This window comes from Schistocerca serialis, chromosome 5 (assembly GCF_023864345.2).
Source record: "Schistocerca serialis cubense isolate TAMUIC-IGC-003099 chromosome 5, iqSchSeri2.2, whole genome shotgun sequence".
NCBI lineage: Eukaryota > Metazoa > Arthropoda > Insecta > Orthoptera > Acrididae > Schistocerca > Schistocerca serialis.
In genome coordinates, this window is record NC_064642.1 from 574,763,424 (window position 1) to 574,787,580 (window position 24,157).

Below are 24,157 nucleotides of genomic sequence, written 5' to 3' on the forward strand. Positions count from 1 at the left end.
GGCCCTGTGTGCCTCGGTCGTATGCAGTCCTGATTGTGGCACTCACCTGCACGGCGCCAAACACGCATACGACCATCATTGGCACCAAGGCAGAAGCGACTCTCATCGCTGAAGACGACACGTCTCCATTCGTCCCTCCATTCACGCCTGTCACGACACCACTGGAGGCGGGCTGCACGATGTTGGGGCGTGAGCGGAAGACGGCCTAACGGTGTGCGGGACCGTAGCCCAGCTTCATGGAGACGGTTGCGAATGGTCCTCGCCGATACCCCAGGGGCAACAGTGTCCCTAATTTGCTGGGAAGTGGCGGTGCGGTCCCCTACGGCACTGCGTAGGATCCTACGGTCTTGGCGTGCATCCGTGCGTCGCTGCGGTCCGGTCCCAGGTTGACGGGCACGTGCACCTTTCGCCGACCACTGGCGACAACATCGATGTACTGTGGAGACCTCACGCCCCACGTGTTGAGCAATTCGGCGGTACGTCCACCCGGCCTCCCGCATGCCCACTATATGCCCTCGCTCAAAGTCCGTCAACTGCACATACAGTTCACGTCCACGCTGTCGCGGCATGCTACCAGTGTTAAAGACTGCGATGGAGCTCCGTATGCCACGGCAAACTGGCTGACACTGACGGCGGCGGTGCACAAATGCTGCGCAGCTAGCGCCATTCGACGGCCAACACCGCGGTTCCTGGTGTGTCCGCTGTGCCGTGCGTGTGATCATTGCTTGTACAGCCCTCTCGCAGTGTCCGGAGCAAGTATGGTGAGTCTGACACACTGGTGTCAATGTGTTCTTTTTTCCATTTCCAGGAGTGTATAAGAAATGTAGAGAGTAGAATTCCGTTATTTGTCAACTCTCGGGAACCCCTGATGGCAAGCGGTTATTTCCGTACCAGTACGTAAATCTACATCTACATCTGCATTTATACTCCGCAAGCCACCCAACGGTGTGTGGCACAGGGCACTTTACGTGCCACTGTCATTACCTCCCTTTTCTGTTCCAGTCGCGTATGGTTCGCGGGAAGAACGACTGTCTGAAAGCCGCCGTGCGTGCTCGAATCTCTCTAATTTTACATTCGCGATCTCCTCGGGAGGTATAAGTAGGGGGAAGCAATATATTCGATACCTCATCCAGAAACGCACCCTCTCGAAACCTGGCGAGCAAGCTACACTGCGATGCAGAGCGCCTCTCTTGCAGTCTGCCACTTGAGTTTGCTAAACATCTCCGTAACGCTATCACGGTTACCAAATAACCCTGTGACGAAACGCGCCGCTCTTCTTTGGATCTTATCTATCTCCTCCGTCAACCCGATCTGGTACGGATACCACACTTACGAGCAATACTCAAGTATAGGTCGAACGAGTGTTTTGTAATCCACCTCCTTTGTTGATGGACTACATTTTCTAAGGACTCTCCCAATGAATCTCAACCTGGCACCCGCCTTACCAACAATTAATTGTATATGATCGTTCCACTTCAAATCGTTCCGCATGCATACTCCCAGATATTTTACAGAAGTAACTGCTACCAGTGTTTGTTCCGCTATCATATAATCATACAATAAAGGATCCTTCTTTCTATGTATTCACAATACATTACATTTGTCTGTGTTAAGGGTCAGTTGCCACTCCCTGCACCAAGTGCCTATCCGCTGCAGATCTTCCTGCATTTCGCTACAATTTTCTAATGCTGCAACTTCTCTGTATACTACAGGATCATCCGCGAAAAGACGCATGGAACTTCCGACACTATCTACTAGGTCATTTATATATATTGTGAAAAGCAATGGTCCCATAACACTCCCCTGTGGCACGCCAGAGGTTACTTTAACGTCTGTAGATGCCTCTCCATTGATAACAACATGCTGTGTTGTGTTTGCTAAAACCTCTTCAATCCAGTCACACAGCTGGTCTGATATTCCGTAGGCTCTTACTTTGTTTATCAGGCGACAGTGTGGAACTGTATCGAACGCCTTCCGGAAGTCAAGGGAAATGGCATCTACCTGGGAGCCTGTATCTAATATTTTCTGGGTCTCATGAACAAATAAAGCGAGTTGGGTCTCACACGATCGTTGTTTCCGGAATCCATGTTGATTCCTACAGAGAAGATTCTGGGTTTCCAAAAACGACATGATAGGCGAGCAAAAAACATGTTCTTAACTTCTACAACAGATCGACGTCAGAGATATAGGTCTATAGTTTTGCGCATCTGCTCGACAAACCTTCTTGAAGACTGGGACTACCTGTGCTCTTTTCCAATCATTTGGAACCTTCTGTTCCTCTAGAGACTTGCGGTACACGGCTGTTAGAAGGTGCGCTTGTTCGCTCCAGTAACTATCCTCTCTGGCAATATCACCAAGTTCTACAACCTTTAACTGTAGTCAGGAACACAGTTACCAACTTCCAGGTTACCTATAGGGGTATCCCGTTAACTGCCAGAGAACAAGAACTGTGAGTGAATACGATAACGGCCAGAGAAAAATACTGAACTCTGACAGTTATCTCTATAGTTGCCCAAATTCCTTGTAACTATTTGTACCACCCGCCCAAACTAAATTGACACACAGAGCAGTGACTCAAGGGAATGAGCGTACATGTGCAATGTATTTACACTTGCTTCTATCAGCCATCGCTCTAACATTAACTTTATTTGATGGCTTGTGTTGAAAGTAGGGAGAGTGCACAAAATAGTACGCCGTTCTATCAACAGATGGCATGCAGTCTTGCAGTTATTTCCATGGCATACAGAACACCTCCCAGATGGTCTGTCCCTCAGCACCGTAGCCAGAGCTCAGATGAGTTGACGCAAAAGCGTAGTACGATCTTCGGTTTACATATGGTGCGAGGTGTCAGTTATTGACATAACTTGTAGTATTAGATGAGCAGTTATCACAGTAACTGCTACTACTCAATAACCAGATATTTCTATCAGTTATGTTATTTTTTGGCATCTCTAGCATTTTTGCAGTGAAACTTCTTTTATTTTTACATAAATTCAAAAAGCATGAAAATTATAAGTCTGACAAAAATATACACATCAAAGCGTAAATGTTTAGAAAACATTTATTCTGACACATTAATATGTGGGGTTTAGCCTATGTACATAATCTACAAATCAGTATGACAAAGACATGGATACCATGACTCTCATATTACTGGGAGTCAGAACTGTTCTCATGTCAAACGTTGTATTAAAGTATGTTGAAAATGACCTCTCACTATCCACGTTACTGACTGGGATCCACAGATCCTTCACTGCAGCTTCCACAAAATACGCATAGTCTGATTTCAGGGAAAGAAGAATAGAAATCACATCTATTTCTTTACCTCCTCTGCAAGAACTGGCAAATAAAACACTAAAAACTGTATATGGCTAAAGATACACTGATATTGAAAGTTCTTGTAGAATGGGAATTTGCTTCATTAGCTGAGAGATTTCTACACTATCTAAATTACCTTTCATTATGTTTCATGGATCAAATCGTTCACTGATGGAAGAAATGAACATCATTCCTGTGTCACACTCTATTAAGTGGTTCAGTTTACTAGACTTTCTCTACCTACAGACTGGAACAGCAATGTTAAATGTACTTGCATTTGCTTCGGCAGTTTATGAGGTTGTCTTGGGTTGGGTTGGGGGACATGCATCCTCTTGTAGTTGAAAGCTCTTTGAAAGGCCACTAAGCATAGATTGTAGAACACGAATTAACGGTACCTAGGAGCACTCTGATGTCAGCAGCAAATTCCAACATTTCGAGCAATGCTTAACAAGAAAATAGGTAGGCACTGATTTCTTTTTTTACTTCATTAGAGGTCAAAGATTTAAAAAAGTTTCCAGCAACACACTCTCTTAAATAGTTTCAATGAATTCTACTATATCATTGAGATATTCTCCAAGCTACTCAATACTTTCAAACCCTGAGTTCCAGCTTGTGGTAACAGGAAAAGGGAAAAGTTTAGCTTTTGTGGGTTGATCTTCATATTTCTGGTTTAAGAATTGAATGTACACATACTTTCTGTTTTGGTATTAAGGAAGATGTGTTTTGTCTTCAATGACACAATGGTTCAAATCGCCAAATTCTGTACCCCAGCACTCCCTGTGTACTAACCTTTCTGAAACTAGAGCTCTAATTGCATTTATACACTTGAACACATAATGGGCTGACTCGGAAGTTATGGAAACTACATGTCAGTACTGAATTTCAAGTTTCTGAATTACAATCATTATTGCTTGCGAACATTTGTTTGCATTTGCAGTAACTTTCACTCCCCCTGCAAACAGCATCTGAACTGCATCATCGCCACAGTACTTTTATCAGAACCATGAACACACACTATTGTGTCCATCATTTCATCACAAACATTAGAAACTCTCTCATCTTCAACAGCTTCTTTTAATCTTTGCTCCTCCTCTTCCTCCTCCTCATCCTCCTCCTCCTCCTCCTCCTCTTTGAGAGTACAGAAAGCATATTTAGTTGAGGTGCTGAGAACCATAAGGGCCTAAAGCATACCATTGTCAAGTACACATGTAAGTGAATGTCAGAGAAACCAGTAAATCAGGTTTTTGCGAATGTTCATATACACAATGTGGGCCTACAACACAGATAAACCTGACTCACCATAAGATCAACAGATGTCAGAAGCTGGAATAAATGCTACAAACTTGCAATTGAGAATGGTGTGATTTAGGCCCTTATGGTTCTCATTGCCTCAATTCAATTCTAATTCCCATGTAAATGTAGTAAGTGATAATATGAAAAAAAAAGGGTATTCGGTTGTGGGACTTCTTATTGGCAACATAGCGACTGCGCAGCAATTGTGCGTTGCTGTACCCAACTCACACACACACACACACACACACACACACACACACACACACACACACACACACGTAAAAGGGGGTTGCCAGCTTTCATACGTCATCCCAAAACTTCATGCTGTATACATCATAAAATCCTGACAACTGACAGTTTGGTTAGATTGAGTGTGTTGCTCTATTTCTACATTTTAAAGTTCTTGCCACGTGACAGTTGGCAGCACTGATAAGTCCGAATTTTGCTGATTCACAAGGTCTCGATCTCATTCTTGCTATAAAAGTAAGTGTTGTGACAGTGCCACGACATTTAACAGTGCCGCCACGACAATACTCGCAAATGGTGATAGAGGCGCTCCGCAACTCGGCTGAGCGCAGGAGCGCCACCTAGCTACGAACGGCGCCGGCCACATGTCACGGCATGGCAGTCGAATAAGAGATACTGAGTTGTTATCATGTAACCAGCTACTGTTTCTAAGTGAGTATCCACGCAATTATTGGTGATTAAAGGTTATAACACTTTTTGGTGACAAGGATGGGATATTTTCACTGCATTGTGGATTTGTGTGTTTGTGACGGGGCAGACATGGAACAGCTTATGCAAGTGCTCATTGAACAACAAACACAGCTGACGGCTGCTATTCAGGCACAACAAACACAGCTGACGGCTGCTATTCAGGCGTTGTCGACGTCGCTTACTCATCATCTGTCTTCCTCTTCTCCGCCTCCATTCCCTCCTTACGACAAGGCCGCTGAAGACTGGGAGGATTATGAGAAGCGTTTGCGGCAACACTTCTTGGCTTTCGGCGTTGTCGACGCTCCTATGTGTAAGTCGTTATATCTATCTTGGATTTCCCCACGGATCTATCAGCTGCTATCTCAGTTAGCCCCTCTGCGGGAACCTGCCTCTCTGTCCTTCCAAGAAATTTGTGACTTATTGTCTAACTATTACCGAAAAAACACCCACATCGTTGCCGCCCGCGTGGCGTTCTACCAGTGTCGTAAACAGCCCCATCAATCTTACCGGGCTTGGGCGGCGGAATTACACGGTCTGAGTAGGAAATGTCAGTTTGTCACGGACACTCATCATGAGTCTTACACTGATTCAGTGGTTATGGATGCTATTCTACGGGTTGCTCCTGATAAAGAAGTTCGGCAGTGTGCCCTACAACTGCCAAACCCGTCGTTGTCGGAAGTTCTAAGCATCGCTCAATCCTTTGAAGTGTCTCACGCTGCTGGCACACAAATAGACGTGTGGTGTGATGTAGGCGCTGTACAGTCAACTTTCGACACGGACAATTTGCCTGTTTCACAGGGGAACGAAGATGTGGCAGCGGTTCACTTGCGTAAACAACGTCGTGTTGGGCCGCAACGCTCGCAGCGAAAATAGCAACCTCAGAAGCAGGTTCGTTCCGCACTTCCTTCTTGTCCACGTTGTTTCGTACAGCATGACAGGGCCGCATGTCCAAAATGTTGGGCCACGTGTAATTCATGTAGGAAAAAAGGCCACATTGCTTCTGTGTGTCAGTCCCCTAAAGTTCCTGTCGACGAGGACGAGGCATCGGACATGGATGTTAACTGTGTGCTTTCTGAAACAAATAAGTTGTTTGTTACTGTTCGTGTTCTGGATAAAGACATTCGCATGCAAGTGGACACTGGCTCTGCAGTAACTCTCATTAATTCTCGCACGTATTTGGAGTTGGGCTCCCCTCCCTTGTCTCCAGTTACGCGAAATCTGAGAACTTACAATAAACAGAAAATTCCGATCATTGGCCAGTTTGATGCTTCCACTGCCTACAAGTCTGTTGTTAGGCCCCTCATTTTTTATGTGGTGGATCATGCGGGCACTGAAAACCTGTTCGGTTATGATGCTTTCCAGTTGTTCGGGTTCTACATTGATGATGATGTGCACCTCATATCTGAGGATATTCCGTATCAACAGCTGGATGGATTGTGTTCTGAATTTTCGTCCGTGTTCTCTGCTGTTTTGGGTCATGCCAAGGATTTTGAAGCCCACATTACTCTTAAACCTACAGCTCGCCCTAAGTTTTTCTGGACACGCCCTATTCCGGTGGCGTTGCGTGCACCTGTCAATGCTGAGATAGACAGGTTAACAGCTTCAGGGATTCTCCTTGTTACCTCCAGCGAATCGGCATCGCCAATCATGGTGGTTTCTAAACCAAACGGGAGTCTGCGATTGTGTGGTGATTTTAAAGCCACTGTCAACGCTCAGAGCCTCATTGACACTTATCCTCTTCCCCGTCCTGAGGAGCTAATTACCAAGCTCACTGGGGGCCAGTTCTTTTCCAAATTTGACTTTTCGGAGGCGTACCATCAGTTGCCGTTTGATGCTTCTTCCAAGGAATTTCTCATCATCAACACTCCTTGTGGGTTGTATCAGTACCAGCGGTTACCATTTGGCGTCGCTAGCGCACCGGCCATTTTTCAGCGGTTTTTGGAACAGCTCACGGCTTCCGTTCCCAGCTACATAAACTATCTGGATGACATTGTTGTCATGGGGGCCTCCACAGAGGAGCACCTTCGCAATTTGTGTTCACTGTTTCGGGTTTTGCATTTGGCTGGGTTGAGGTGCAATCTGGACAAGTCACAGTTCTTCCAACCCTCCATTATGTATCTTGGTTTCCACTTGTCCCGTGAGGGTATACGTCCTCTACGTCAGCACGTTGCGGCCATTAACGCTTTACCCCAGCCGTCTACGGTCAAAGAACTTCAGGCGTTTCTAGGCAAGATTGCTTATCATCACAAATTCATTCCATCTGCGGCGGCGGTAGCTCATCCTTTGCATCAGCTGTTACGCAAAAACGTCCCTTTCTGTTGGTCCGATGAGTGTGAGCAGGCTTTTGTCCACCTGAAGGCTCATTTGCAGTCGGCGCCTTGTCTTGCCACATTCCGTCCGGGTCAGCACTTGGTTCTGGCGACTGACACGTCATAGTATGGCCTAGGGGCTGTTCTCGCCCATCGGTATGAGGATGGATCGGAACGACCCATTGCCTATGCTTCAAAGACCCTCAACGGTGCGCAACGGCGTTACTCTCAAATCGAAAAGGAGGTGCTCGCTATCATTTATGCTCTATAAAAGTTCAGCGTTTTTTGTATCGGTCTGAGTTTCATCTCATCACCGACCACAAGGCGCTGGTCTCTCTGTTCAGCCCATTGGCGTCGATTCCGGATAAGGCAGATCACCGCTTGCAACGTTGGGCCTTATACTTGTCTCGTTTTCACTATGAGATTCACTGTCGCCCCACGGCCCAGCACGCCAATGCTGACGCATTGTCGCGATTGCCGATGGGCCCTGACCCGGTTTTCGATCATGATGAACTACTCTGTTTCCACATTGATGAGGAAGAATGTCGTGCGGTCGAGGATTTTCCACTTACAGGTTCGCAGGTCGCGTCGGCTACTGCGTGGGACCCGGTCCTGCGTCAGGTGATCGGTTTTGTTCAACGGGGTTGGCCGGACAGGACCAAGGGCTGGGCATCGGATCCCCTTTGCAACTACCGTGCCTTGCGCCTTCGTCTGTCTGTTTGTGATGGTGTTGTTCTTCTGGCCACGGCTGGCGCATCTCCACGGGTCGTGGTGCCAGCCTCTCTTCGCAAAGATGTTCTCAAACTGTTGCATGAAGGCCATTGGGGTATTTCTCGGACTAAGTCCCTGGCCCGCAGGCACGTTTATTGGCCCGGTATTGATTCGGACATCGCCCACATGCTTGCTGTGTGTGGTCAGTGTGCTCAACAACTGGCTGCACCTCGTACAATGCCCTCTCCGTGGCCTGATCCAGCGCAGCCATGGGAACGGGTGCACGCTGACTTTGCCGGCCCCTTCCTCGGTACTTATTGGCTACTGTTGACGCCTTCTCGAAGTTTCCGTTTGTCGTTTGATGTCCGTTGCCCACCACTGCGGCGCCGACGCTGGCTTTGTCCAAAATCTTTGTGCTGGAAGGTCTTCCATCCACGATCGTCACGGCCAATGGCCCTCAGTTCTCTTTGCAGGCCTTCTGTGATTTTTGTACTGGACAAGGGATTCATCATGTTACAGCACCGCCCTTCCATCCGCAATCAAATGGGGAGGTCGAGCGCCTTGTCCGCACTTTCAAAAGCCAGATTAAAAAATTCTTTAGTGATTTTTCCACAGATGACGCTCTGCTGCAATTTCTGAGTTCTTATCGCTTCACGCCTCTGGGTGATCGCAGCCCTGCTGAACTCTTGCATGGCCGCCAACTGCGCACTCTACTGCACCTGCTTCAACCTGTCAGGCCTTGTGCTGTGTCCCCTAGTGTGGGAAAGTACTTGGTGGACGCCGACGTGTGGGCACGAGGGTATGGATGTCGCCCTAAATGGATTCCTGGGGTGGTCAAGGCTCTTCGCGGCCGCCGGCTTTGTGAAATACGTACGGACGACGGCATGGTTGTTCGCCATTACGACCAGATGCGCCCACGAGTGGTGGCCACGCCGGTGCCACTGCCCCTTCCTTCGCCTCCACCAGCCCGAGAAGCCAGTCCTGTCGCTGCTGCCGATCTACCGTATGTGTTGATGCAGCCGACGTCGCTACCGTGTCCGAGTACGCCGGAACCAGCCCCAGTCGCGACGCCGCCTTCTCCGGGACCCATCTCGGTGGAGCACACCCCCAGGTTCACGACACCTATGGATGCTGCTCCGGAGTTTTCACCCATCATCTCGCCCAGGAGGCACGTTTCACACACGAGCTTCCGTCCTGGACATTTTCGACCATACTCTCGTGTCTCTCCGTGGGATCTTCTCGGGGCCTCACAAGAGGCCATGGATGTCTCCGCACTGTCCATGTCTCCAAGGAAGTGTGTGTGGTTTTTTTTTTTTTGTAAAGGGGGGAAAAGTGTTGTGACAGTACCACGACATTTAACAGTGCCGCCACGACAGTACACGCAAACGGCGATAGTGGCGCTCCGTAACTCGGCTGAGCGCGGGAGCGCCACCTAGCTACGAACGGCGCCGGCCGCATGTCACGGCACGGCAGTCGAATAAGAGATACTGAGTTGTTATCGTATAACCAGCTATTGTTTCTAAGTGAGTGTGTTTGAATATCCACGCAATTATTGGTGATGAAAGGTTATGACAGTAAGAATAGTTTTTAGGACGAGACAGTGGTTTCTAGGCAAGCATTGAACAATTATCTTCCCTCCGAACTACATTTCGCTACAGGAAACCATATGTCTGCTTGTGTCTGTATATGTGTGGATGGATGTGTGTGTGTGTGTGTGTGTGTGTGTGTGTGTGTGTGTGTGTGTGTGTGTGTGTGTCTGCTTGTGTCTGTATATGTGTGGATGGATGTGTGTGTGTGTGTGTGTGTGTGTGTGTGTGTGTGTGTGTGTGTGTGTGTGTGTGTGTACCTGTCCCTTTTCCCCCCTAAGGTAAGTCTTTCCGCTCCCGATCCTTACGTCTTTCCCTCTCCTTCCCTCTTTCCTGACGAAGCAACCATGCATTGCGAAAGCTTGATATTTTTGTGTGTGTGTGTGTGTGTGTGTGTGTGTGTGTGTGTGTGTTTTATTGTGTCGTATCTACCAGCACTTTCCCGTTTGGTAAGTCACAGCATCCTTTTTTTTTTAAATATATTTTTCCCATGTGGAATGTTTCTTTCTATTATATTGACATCAGTATAAGGTATTCATATTTCTTCCCCTCAAAAAAATATAAATTTACATAAACTTGGTACATATTTGTTCATCCACTCTCTCTGCTCCAGGTACCAACTTTTTCTGGTGGAATATTAGCTTGATGGAAGCTTGAATTGTTGATAAAATGAATTATTCTTTATGGGTTTTTGCTCGTTTTGCCACTGCACTGACATCTGTGGAATTAAATTGCCTTTTGACACCTGTTGCTTTTAGTGCCTTCTCCTTTCCTCTTGGGGAAAGAATTGTTGTTAATATGTCTTTTGCACATGTCCTTTCTCTGCCACTCAGCTCGCGTATCACTGTGTTTGCACATAAGTATCTTTATAGTTTTGTCACACACATAAAATCCTCCTGATGAAAATTGTCCTTCTGCTATACTGATAATCAGCAGTGCAAAAACAAATCACAAAATATAAGACTGAATGCACTGGCGATCACCAACAATTTCAAACACGCAATACACTACCAGGTCAAAGAATGCATCAGATATTGTTGAAAGTCTTACTTCCTTGTGCAGAAAATAAAGTTAGCAATACTTTATAAGACAAAAGGTATCAATATACATGTTGAAGTGGTCTAGAATCAATTGTCATTGATATTTGGATTTCATTGCCACAGCTCGAATTGCTTCAGAAGAAACAATTTCATCGATTATTTTGCGATTTTGCTTAAAGGTAAATAGTTTCTCATTTTGAGTAAAATTTGTAAAAGTTCATAAAAATTTTGCAATTTTGTACTTTGCAAAAATCAGGCGTCTCTGCCGATAACTCATTTTGTGAATTCATTCTCTTGATAGCTCTTGTTTCCTTCCATGCCTATTAATGTGATGTAACAAGAAGTATTATTTCTCTTGCAAATCTCAACATACCCCTGCCCATTGCATCTGTAGTTGACAGTCTCATTGGTTCGTTAAGGATACATGTGAAAGTTGTCCAGCACTGCAGAGCTCCTTTTACAGTAGGCCTAATATGCATTGAGTGCTGTGCTCCAAAATATTTAAACCCCCTTTTTCATTTGCATATAGTCTGCAGATACTTTTGCATTAGATAAAAATCACATTGCCAATATATTACATTAACATTGACTGTCAATTTTAAAAACGTATGTCAGACTTTGATACAAACTAATAATGGTAGTATGTTAAAATGACATGAGTCGGACCATTTCTGAAATTTGTTTTCAGCTGCCAGGCCAGCATAATTCAGCATTTGCCATGAAGATACCAGCTTTCCAGATTCTTTTCAGATGAGGTATGCTAAATGAAATCTTTAGTTTCCTGGAAGCCAAAATACACCCTTTGTGTTCCATCATATGCCTTCCATTCAGTCTATAAAAAGCTCATTCTCATTGTTCTGTTATGTGAACATTCAGCCAGGATTCAACAGTAAATTAGAGACTGCCAGAAGGGTGCAACAGGGTCTTGCACCACAGAACTAGATCTGGGTGACTTACCAGCTGCTCTGACTGGCACATGTCCCTATCCCACTTCATTTTATTACATTTCACCTTTAGTTTTTCTTTCAATATTGTTTTATCTTTTTAACCTTCTGTTTCCTGAGCATTAAGCCTGTGTTATATAGTGACCGGGAGACTGCTGGTCGGATGTGGATGTTGGCACATCTCTTTGGTTTAGTGCATTTCCTTACCTTTTCTTCCCTCTGCTTTTTACCTGTCTGTCTGTCTCTCTGTCTCTGTCTCAGATGCTGCAAAGATAAAATTGACATTTCCTCCTGTCCTCCTCCTGAAAACCTTTAGGCCTTGATAATTAAAGGAGCAAAGGGAGAGACTGATAACTGTGATGATGTTGAGTTCATTTCAACCTCCCGTAAAGTCACTCATTCATTCTCACAATAGGGAGGTTGTTATAATGTTGTAACTGACTTGTACATCTTACAAGGGGACCTTACAGACTGACTCCCTCAGATTTTCTTCATACTTACAGAAACAGAACTTGAAGGTCAGTGCCCAGACCCCAGTTTTCTAAAGCATTTCTCAAAATCATTAAAAAAAGAAATTTGAAGATTTGTAGGTCTGAACAGATTTGAGCAATAATTAAACAAAGCCAATGGTTTTAGACTTGTAATTGCGAGATCTCTGCTTTGACTTTCACTAGGCCCATTGTATGTTTTTATTTTCATTCTTTTATTTGTATTCTGTATCTTACATCAAATTAAGATGTTGATTAACATATATTGAACCATATATTTTTAAATAAAAATATCATCAATGAATTAGTAAGTGAGGAGCAACTGAATGTCATTGTCCAATAGACACAGTATTTCAGCAAGCAACCACATTGCCATTATCATGTGTGCTGATGAACTGACAGTCTAGGAGCTGGTAATGGGCTTTTATCTCCTTCTCCCATCTCTCTGACTTGCCACTCCATGTGCAATGTGCACCGAAAGTGCAGGCTGTTGCTAAGCTAGGTCTCTGCAGTATCCTTTCTTCCTGGAGTGCTAGTCTAGCGAGTTTTGCAGCAGGGCTTTTGTGAAGTTTGGAAAATAGGAGATGAGATTCTGGTAGAAGTAAAGCTATGAGGACAAGTTGTGTGTCATGCTGGGGTAGAGCAGTTGCTAGAGCACTTGCCCGCAAAAAGCAAAGGTCCTGAATTCGAGTCTGACTCCAGAATACAATTTTAATCTGTCAGGAAGTTTTGTATCAGCGCACACTCCACTTCTGGATGAAAAGAACATTCTGGATGCAGCTTGTAACATTAAAAAAATGCTGTCTACTTTGTCTCTGAGTTTTGCTTCAGACTTGCCTGTAGTTATTTCAGGGCACCAGTTTTCTTCATAAGATGGACAGTGTCTTAGGCAGTACTACAGTACTGAATGAAAGTATTCTAGCAGTGCTGAATTTTTGGGTCATTGCCCTCATCTACAGTGTGTGTGTGTGTGTGGAATACAGTAAGTGGGTTTTAGAGCATTGTCAATGATACAGGACACAAGACATGCCCTTACAGCTGTTTGTCTTAATCTTATTCTCCAACTCTTTTCCGTCCTCTCCTCAACTGAATCTTATAAACAGTTTATGCACGTTTTTGATGATTATCACAAAGTATTTGACAAACTTATCTTTGGCTAATCATTTTTTCATTCCATTGTGTGTATTCAGAAGCTTCTATTGTTTATTACATAAATGCCACAAGATTTTAATGAATCAAATAAATGCTGGATGTCACAGTTGCCATTTGAATGTAAGCTCTAAAGGTTGCCAGAAAGTGACATGAGCCTCACACTAGCTGTTCTTTTTTGTGGATTTCTTACCACAGAATACATTACTTTTCGTTGGCGTGAGCAAGGAAACATTAGGACATTTTTAATTTTAAGTTTTCACCTGAATTGGATGACTCCAATAATAATGTCACCAGAATTAGATATTTTACTGCATAAGATGGACATAAATGACGTTTTTGTTTTTCTCACAGGGAGCACCTTATCCACCTCAAGAACTTCATGCAGTTGACATTGTAATGCAGTTTGCACTTCACAAGCTCGGGTTCATGCCAGAAAATATAGTACTTTTTGGCTGGAGTATTGGAGGATATGCAACAACATGGGCAGCAATGAACTATCCCGATGTGAAAGGAGTGGTAAGTGTTATGGAAATTTTGTGTGGTGTTCTGTTGATTTGGGGTTTTTTATTATTATGAAACAGCATTTGACACTTCAAAGAAAGAAGTCAATATCTTTTTGCATCACAATTAATCAGAGGCATTTGTTATAATTCTGGGCAAATGTTTCTTTAATGTGTGTGTGTGTGTGTGTGTGTGTGTGTGTGTGTGTGTGTGTGTGTGTGTGTGTGTGTGTGTGTGTAAAATTACACAAGTGGAAGCTGAAATGAATTTTGAGAGGTGTGATGTATAATTAACATTGATATTTTATAGTAAGATATATAAAACTACCCATTACTAACAAGTAATTATATATTACATACATATTATCTCAGATGTGCATCAGATCATATACCGAATTCAGTTGTTTATCTGAAGATGATATGTTCCGTTTTTCAACCTACATGTGCTGGACAAAGATGACGCTAAAAGATCAAAGCTGACTTAAGTTGAAAATAAAGTATTAGGTCAGATAGAAGCCTATAACTGAAACTGATGTATTTCATTTGGTCATAATTCCTGGGATCTGTCTGTTTGTATGCCTGTGTGGAATTGTAAACTGTACCTAATTCTTTGTGGTACCTAGTACATCCTGGTGTATGTTCATCACAATTATTTCACAAAAATAGACAAGCTGTTTCCTTCTGCTTTCGTGTATTGTAAAACCTACACCTCGTAAGATGGCTGTGGAAGGGTTAACACCCCCCCCCCCCACGCACACACACAAAAAAAAATAAATACATATATGAAATCAAAATATCCACAGGTGTACTGCTGGGCTACAGTGTCCAACGGGCACAATATTTCGGCGATCATACATGTCGCCATCATCAGGTGAACTGACGGACTGAGCTCCTGTGAACGTGCCAGCACGAAGATCCGTGCCAGCACGAAGATCCGTACGCTATGGCTGCTCAGAGGGAACTGGGTTCGGTCGCGGCGGCGGCCGATTTAAATACCCTCCGTCCACGGCACGCTCCCCCCGCTGTCCGCGCCCCGCGCCACGGTCGCGCAGTGGAATAGATTGCGACGGCGTCTGAGATGGCGTCGGAGTGATGGCTCTGTCCGCTGTGGTCGTCACAACTATACGTTTGCTCGATTTACTCTTGCCGGCACGTTCACAGGAGCTCAGTCCGTCAGTTCACCTGATGATGGCGACATGTATGATCACCGAAATATTGTGCCCGTTGGACACTGTAGACCGGCAGTACATCTGTGGATATTTTTACTATCAAATACGCCGGGAGAAACTCAAGAATCACATATATGAAAGATACAGGTTGGCAGTCAGGACTGTGCAGGGTTGTAAATACAAAATCAAATAGAGATAATGCGGGAGTAGGTCTAATAATGAGTAAGAAAATATGAATACAGGTAAGCTAATATGAATAGATAGTGAAATCATTAATGTAATCAAGGTGGACAAGAAGCTGACACCCACCACAGTAGCGAAAGTTAAATGCCCACTAGCTCCACAGATAATGAAGAAATGTAAAGAATCTGTGATGAGATAAAGGAAATTATTCATATAGTTAAGGGAAAGGTAGATATAATTGTGGTGGGCTACTAGAATTTGATAGTGGGAAAAGGAGGATAAGGAAAAGGAGTGGGAGAATATGGACTAGACGAAAGGAAGGGAAACGGAATCCCCCTCCCCTCCCTTACCTTCCCCTTCACTGCTAGAATTTTTTGCAAAGCATAATTTAATCATTGCTAACAGATTACAAATCAAATCATGTAAGAAGATTGTATACATGGAAAAGACCTGGAGACACCGGAAGATTTCAGATCAATTATATAATGGTAAGGCAGAGATTTATAACTAGATTTTAAACTTTGACATTTTCAGAGGCAGATATGAACTCTTGACCATAATTTATTGGTTATAAACGGCAGATTACAATTGCAGAAATTGCAAAAAGGTAGGACTTTAAGGAGATGGTACCTGGACAAATTTACAGAACCAGAGGGAGCATTAGGCAATGAGTGACGGAAATGGGGGAAAGAATAATAGATGAGGAATGGGTAGCTTTGAGAGATGAAATGGTGAGAGCAGCAGAGGACTGAATAAGTAAAGAGCCAAGACCTAGTAGAAATCCTTGGATAACGCACGAGATATATTGAATTTAATTGATGAAAAGGGGAAAATCTAAAAATGCAGCAAATGAAGCAGACACAAGGGAATACAGACGTTTCAAGAATTAGATTGACAAAAAATAAAAAAATGGCTAAACAGCAATGGCTACAGAACAAATGCAAGGCTGTCAAAGTATGTGCAACTATGGGAAATACAGATACCACCTATTGAATGACCAAAGAGAGATTTGGGGAAAAGAGGAGCAACTGCGTTAACATTGAGAATTCAGATAAGCCAGTACTAAGCTAAGAAAGGAGAGCTGAAAGGTGGGAGGAATATATGGAGGGGCTTTACTAGGGAAATACAAGTGAAGACGGACATTTGAGACACCTTCTAGATAAGCACGCATCTTAAAGAACTTGCTTTTGGTACGGGTTCAAAATCACCTGGGCCAACGATGAGGGCCGAAGTTTCAGCCAGTCCAGATGTGGTCTGGCACCCACATTCTGCTTCAGTTACATGCTGTGAAAAATACAGAAAACTTTCTCACTCTTGCACGTAGATAATACTAGATGCAGTCATATAGGGTACACGGATTCTGTCCTAGAGAGTAGATAGGAGACTGATGATCTTAGATGTTCAGTCTCCTCAAACCCATTGTCAGCAGCAGCAACAATATTCTAGACATAGAAGAGGACGTAGATGGTGGAAGATAAGATGCTGCGAGAAGAATTTGAAAGAGCACTGACAGATAGCAGTTGAAACAAGATACCGGAAGTAGACGACATCCTCTTAGAATGATTGAGATCCCTGGGAAAGTCAGACATCACAAAACTATACCACCTGATGTGCAAGAAGTGTGAGACAGGTGAAGTACTCTCAGACTTCAAGAAGAATGTGATAATTCCAGTTCAAAGAAAGCAGATTCTAACAGGTGTGAATAGTACTGAATCATCAATTTAATAAGTCATGGTTTGCAAAATACTTACATGGATTATTTACAGAAGTATGGAAAAACTGGTAGAGGCTGACACCGGGGAAGATCAGTTTGGGAGAAATGTAGGAATACTCCAGGCAATACTAACCCTATGACTTTTCTTAGCAGAAAGATTGAAGAAAGGCAAACACATGTTCATCATTTGTAGACTTCGAAAAAGCCTTTGACAATGTTGACTGGAGTCCAGTCTTTGAAAGTGTGTTGGTAGGAGTTATAAAATAAAAGGAATTAAAGGTTATATGCAGCTGTGAAAGGCAAACGGTAGTTGAAAATGTAGGAGATATGATTGTAGCCTACCCCCAATGCTAAGAGAGTCACTCCAAAAGAAATGCACACTATTTTTTTAAAAATCCATCTTTTATTCTACATGTTTGAAAGTTTTACAGTGTTTAGATACATCCTTTAGGAACAATATTTTCATTTCTCCACATAATTTCCATCTCTCTCAACTGCCTTATGCTATCTTGGAACCAGTGCCTGTATACCCGCACGGTAAAATTCTGGACCAACCTGTTGGAGCCACTGTTTGGCAAAGTGCACAAGGGAGTCATCATCTTCAAATCTTGTTCCATGAAGAGAGTCTTTCAGTTTCCCAAAGAGACGATAGTCACATGGAGCCAGGTCAGGACTGTAAGGTGGGTGTTTCAGTGCTGTCCATCTTGAGTTTTGTGATCGCTTCAATTTTTTTTTTGACTGACATGCGGCTGTGCATTGTCGTGCAACAGCAAAACATCCTGCTTTTGCCGATGTGGTCGAACACGACTCAGTCGAGCTTGAAGTTTCTTCAGTGTCATCACATATGCCTCCAAATTTATGGTGGTTCCACTTGGCGACTCTTGACGTCCACAAGCAAGAGTCCTTCGGAATTGAAAAACACCGTAGCCATAACTTTTCCAGCAGAAGGTGTGGTTTTCAATTTTTTTTTCTTGGGTGAATTTGCATGATGCCATTCCATTGATTGCCTCTTTGTCTCTGGTGCAAAATGATGGAGCCATGTTTCGCCACCTGTCAGAATTCTTCCAAGAAATTCATCTCCACCATTCTCATACTGTTCCAAAATTTCACTGCATATCATTTTTGTTGTTTCTTTGTAAGCCACTGTCAACATCTTGGGAACCCACCTGTCACAAACCTTTTTGAATGCCATCACTTTCAGTATTCTGCAAACACTTCCTTCCCCTATCCCAATGTGGCAAGACAATTCGTTCACTGTGATGCGTCTGTCAGCAGTCACCAATTTGTTAACTCTCTGCACATTGTCTGGAGTGTGTGCAGTACGAGGCCTGCTGCTGCAAAGACAATCCTCAATATTGCCGTGCCTGCTTTCATCATGTAACCTGCTTGCCCACCAACTTACTGTACTGCGATGAACAGCAGCATCTCCATACACCTTTTTCAACCTCTTGTAGATATTTCCTACTGTCTCGTTTTCACAGCACAGGAATTCTATGACAGCATGTTGCTTCTGACGAATGTCAAGTGTAGCAGCCATCTTGAAGACATGCTGTGATGGCGCCACTCACGGGAAAAGGTTGAACTAAGTTTGAAAACAAGTGGGAAAATGTATCTACACACTGTAAAACTTTCATACATGCAGAATGAAAACTGTATTTTTACAAAAATAGTGTGCGTTTCTTTTGGAGTGACCCTCGTATTTAATCTGTACATCGATCAAACAGTAAAGAACAAATAAGGAAAAGGAATGAAAGATCAGGTAGAAGAGAGAAAAAAAACTTTGAAGTTTGCTGATGAAGAGGCAGCAAAGGACTTGGAATGGATGGTATGTTTAAAAGAGGTTATAAAGTGAACATGGGCAAAAGTAAAACAAGGGTAATCGAATGCAAACGAATTAAATCAGGCAATACTGAGGGAATTAGACTGCAAAATGAGTCACTAAAAATAGATAAGTTTTGCTATTTGAGCAGCAAAATAACTGATGATGACAGAGGTAGAGACAATATAAAATGCGGACTTGCTAAAAAAAGGAAAGCATTTCTGAAAAAGAGGGATTTTTTATCATTGAATTAAATTTAAGTGTTTCTCATGAGTGTTGCCTTGTATGGATGCAAAACATGGACAACAAGCATTTCAGACAAAGAGAATTAAAGTTTTTAAAATGCTGATGATTAGATCAGTAAATTGTGTAATTAATGAGGAGGTACTGAATCGTACTATGGATAAAAGAAATCATCGCACAACTTCACTGAAGTAGGGATCAGTTGATAGGACACATTCTGAGTCATTAGGAAGTATTCAGTTTGGTACTGGAGGGAAATATGGAGGGTCAAAATTGTTGAGGGAGACCAATGGATGAATATAATAAGCAGGTTCAAATGAATGTAAGGTGCACTAGTTATTTGGAGAAAGGACTTGCACGGGATAGACTAGCATGGAGAGCTGCATCAAACCAGTCTGTGAATGGAAGACCAAATCATCATGATTATCAACAACAACAGCAAATGAAAGATTTGCATTACATGTAAAAATGTTTTTTATAGACATGAATGTGACAACTAATTACTTGTGGAGAAAATGTATTTATCATTAACGAAAGTAACTACTCAATGCAGACCAGAGTTACAATGGTGGTACAATTTAGTCAAACATCAAACAAGAAAGTGTAAAATTTACTACTGTATGCAGTGCAAGCTTGTAGATGAAGCCAGTTGAACAGACTCCCTACCGTGCAGAGTGGCCACCTGGTTTGAGGCACCATGTCACTGCTTGCGCGGCCCCTCCCACCAGAGGTTCGAGTCCTCCCTAGGGCATGGTTGTGTGTGTCGTTAGTTGTTAGTTTAAGTAGTGTGTAAGTCTAGGGACCAATGACCTCAGCAGTTTGGTCCCTTCGGAATTCACACACATTTGAATAAACTCCCTCCTAAGGCAGGGTGCACTTATATTTACATAAAATGGAATATTCCAGAATATACTTATACTAAATTAATAAGAAAGTCCCATAACTTTTAGAAAATGTGAAGGTGAATAAAAAATTATATTTAGTGAGATGCAAACCAGCTACACACTGCTTCGTACATCCACATCTTTACTCATTATGTTATGTTGAACTTCGGCAGCATATGACCATGTCTTACATGTTATTTCCTGAAGGCTTTAATCACTTACGTTATTAACTGACATTTAAATGTAACAAGTCATACTAAGGACAATTAATTTTTTTAAAATTTCTGATATATAGGTCTTCAGTGTGCCAATGCATTACAGTGGCACATTTTCATAACATGCAAGTTGTAATCAGAAAATACTTCAATCACCAAATGAGATTTCCCATCATTCTACTACAACTATTCGTACCAATATGATGCATTTTTGAGAGATCCTCACTGTGACGGTGCTTGGAAATGTCATATATTCGTAGGATGTAAGTTACAAAATAAGACCCACGAAATATGGGCTTCAACTGAAATCCAATATGGTGTCTCCCAACACAGTACTGAAGAGAGAGGCGATCTACATTTGTGACATTGCTGGTATTCTTCATCTCATTGGTGTATGTTCAAATGCGTGTTCAGGATTACCGGCCTGCTTGATATTGATCTGCACATTCAGAAAGACTCTTCATTGTGCTTTCTCCATGCTATGACATCAGAAACTCAGCATTGTCATTGAATGCATGGTATACGTGATGTTGGCTTGAGGAAACCAAGAACCTACAGAGCCAGCAATAATACCATCATTAATCTTTCTTCAAAGTCCCTCTTTACTTTGGTTGAGAGTTAGCTTACACTTGGATATTTTATTTTGCCACTGTATACCAAAATGTAGTGATACTGAACTTAATATTCCACTACACATGGACTGGTTGTATACACTTTCCAAAGTTTACCACTCACTAATCCTATTTAATTGCCGGTATCTTGAAAAGCATTGTAATAATTTATTCCATTCAACATGATCCAAATATATTTACTACTAAATCTCAGATTATTTGTTCCCTCAGATCAGACAAATTGATCGTCATCCCACAAAGTAACTGTGAGCTACAGTTGATTACTTCGTAATGGGTGAAGAGAGATTAATCGTGATCTCCAGTCATTCAAATTTGTGATTTTGTAATTGTCTTGTTATTTAAACTGTCTGATGTTCACATTAGAACGAAAAATTATGAAGCCCATATCGACTCACCACGGGATTAGTGACCTTTTAACTTTAAGGGAAATGTATATCCAGCAGTTTTCAGATAATACCTTATGGTATATAATGAAGCAGTCCCTTTTTTGGGTCTATCATGAATTAATTGCTAGCATGCATTATTATGCACATTAAAAAGATAAAAATACATTACAATTTTCTTAATTTGTATCTGAACTAATGTGATATTTTATTTGCAGATACTGGATGCTACATTTGATGATGTTATGACATTAGCTGTCACGCGAATGCCACAATTGCTGGAGCCTATTATAAGACAAACTATACGCAACCATTTGAATCTTAATAATTACCAGCAGCTGGCTAGGTATCCTGGGGCAGTGTTAATCATTAGGAGAACTGAAGATGAAGTAATTTGTACAGAGTAAGTTATTTCAAGTGTTTTCTTGGTTTCTATACTATTTTCAGTATTTTTGTGTTCATCTTCATGTTTGAAACTTGTCTTCTAATTTTGCGTGTGTAGACAAATTGCAGTAAACCTATCAATATTTATTACTGTTCAGATTTCGAAGAGTCTCTCAGTCTATGCAAAAACCCTATGGTGATACTACGTTATACTGCAAAAATAAAATACATTGCAAGTAAATGATCAGGTGAGGTTACCGTTTCATACTGGATGACTACCCTTAGAAGGAACAAATGGCCACAACAATGCATTTGTACAGCTAGTCTTTGAGACAGCAGTTGACAGAAGTGTTCATGGGATTGTAGACTGAGTTAGTGAAAATGTCTGTTTCACGTATTGAAGACAGACAGCCAACTCGCATTTAGTGCTGTGTTTCTACTTGTTGATATGAGAAGAGATGCACTCAAGTTTGAAACATTGACTGTGAGCAGTTGGAATTACAATTTAGGGAACAGTCTAAACACTTTCCATAGAAGGTGCTGGAAGACACTGCAGTATAGTCTGTTGCCATACTATGTAGTTGAACTGCTGTAATTTATAGAGTCAGCTGCGTTATTCACTATATGCAGTAGCAAAAGGTCTGTGGAATTGCTGAACTGAATATCACTATCTTTCCTTATTATGTCACCCAAGGAATTGGTCTCCAGAACATCTTTGTTAATGGAATGTATTGTGTTGCTTAACAAATAGCAGATCTTGTTTAAACCCCTCAGCTTCTTAAGTACCATAATGAAAATTTCATATGGCAGCCAATGTAATGTACAAGGGTGGTTTGATAAGCATGGGAAAAAGCAAGAAGAAATGTTTATGAAACAAAAAAACACTTCTTGACATAGTCTCTGTTTACGGACGTGAACTTGGTACGGCAATTCTACAGCTTCTTCATCCCATTGGAAAAATAGGTTCCGTTAAACTCTGCAAAATACTCTTAGATTGTAATTATCCTTTCCTCATTTGATGAAAATTTTTTCCCAGCAATCCACAGTTTCAAGTTAGGGAACAGGAAGAAGTAACTTGTGGCTAAGTCTGATGAGTAGGGAGGATGAGGAACTACTTCAAAGCTCAGTTCATGCACTTTTGCCATTGTTATCACTGATGTGTGGAATGGTGCATCATCCTGGTGAAAGAGCATTTCTTTGCTTGCCAACTTTGATTTTTTTTTTTTTTCTTCAGTCAATGCAAGTTTCAAATGATGCAGCAATGAAACCTAATGGTTCTGCTTTTTTCCAAAATCTATGAGGATTACTCCTTGGGAATCCCAAAAAACAGTGGCCCTCACCTTACCAGCTGATAAAAATGTTCATCGCCTTCTTTGTTGCACTTTCACCAGCCTTTGTCCACTGTTCTGATTGCTGTTTTGACTTTGTTGTTTAATGGTGGTTCCAGGTTTCATTATCAGTCACAGATCGGTACAAAAAGTATTGCGGGTTGTGATTAAACATTGCCAGACATGAGTTGAAAAGTTGTGCCGGACGTGCTTTTGGTCAGCTGTGAGTAATCACAGCACCCACCCACCTCACACACAGCTTCTTTGTAGTCAATTCTCCTTGCAGGGTATTATGTAGTCGAGATGCCTACAGTCTCGACAATCTTACAAAATTTTTTCAACTCTCTTGCATTACTGTATCATGGTTTTTTGTAGTGACCTCAACTGGATGGCCAGAGCATTCTTTGTCTCATTTCCTGTTCAACCTCCTTTAAATTAATTAACCCAAAAGTAAATGGTCTTCTATGTTGGTCCAGAATCCACACGAACTTCATCAAATGAAACACACTTTGTAAAGCAGTGGAATGGTGAACGGTGTTCAACACTGCACTGCTTTACAAACTGTGTGACTGTCCTAATGAATGTTATTGCCTAGTTTATTGGATGATAATGAGCATAGCTTTGCACTTGTCATCAAGTAATAAAGAAAAGTAATATTGCAACTTCGATGGTTCTGTGCAGTTTATTGTATAATTTAGCAAACCATATTGGTGGTGGTGTCGTGCCTTTCAGAATACTGGAAACTAATAAATACATTTCAACATACGGTCAGTAAGGGTAACTTTTTATCAGTTTCAAATGGCTGCTGCTTCACCTACTTTCATTATTTTGTACTATAAATAACAGTATTATTACCTCTGTGATTTCTAGTTAGTATTTGAATTGTATTTCTAACTTCCTGCAAGCTCTTTAGGCTTGTGATTAGCCTTTAGTTGCAATGACTGTGAACAGAGCTTCTGCCGACTGTGATTTAAGTTGAACGATGCCAGGTCGATACAAATATCTTGAAATATCGAAGTAAACCTCCAGTATTGAGTTAAAACTGTTTTGTTTCTGCTTCTTAATAATATATGATTTCCTTCTGGCACCCAGAGTGTTAGATGTAGGAAAAATTCTTTGTTTTTTAAGACTGGTCTAAAGGTGCC

At 42.3% G+C, this 24,157-nt stretch overlaps 1 protein-coding gene across 1 annotated transcript in view; it reads left to right on the forward strand.

Annotated features, from left to right (window-relative positions):
- LOC126480809 (phosphatidylserine lipase ABHD16A) overlaps nt 1-24,157 on the forward strand; it is a 160,218-nt gene that overhangs the window by 66,817 nt on the left and 69,244 nt on the right. Inside the window, exons 8-9 of the mRNA XM_050104134.1 lie at nt 13,910-14,074; nt 21,519-21,703. Of these exons, the coding sequence (XP_049960091.1) occupies nt 13,910-14,074; nt 21,519-21,703 (350 nt within the window). The remainder of the gene's footprint in view (nt 1-13,909; nt 14,075-21,518; nt 21,704-24,157) is intronic.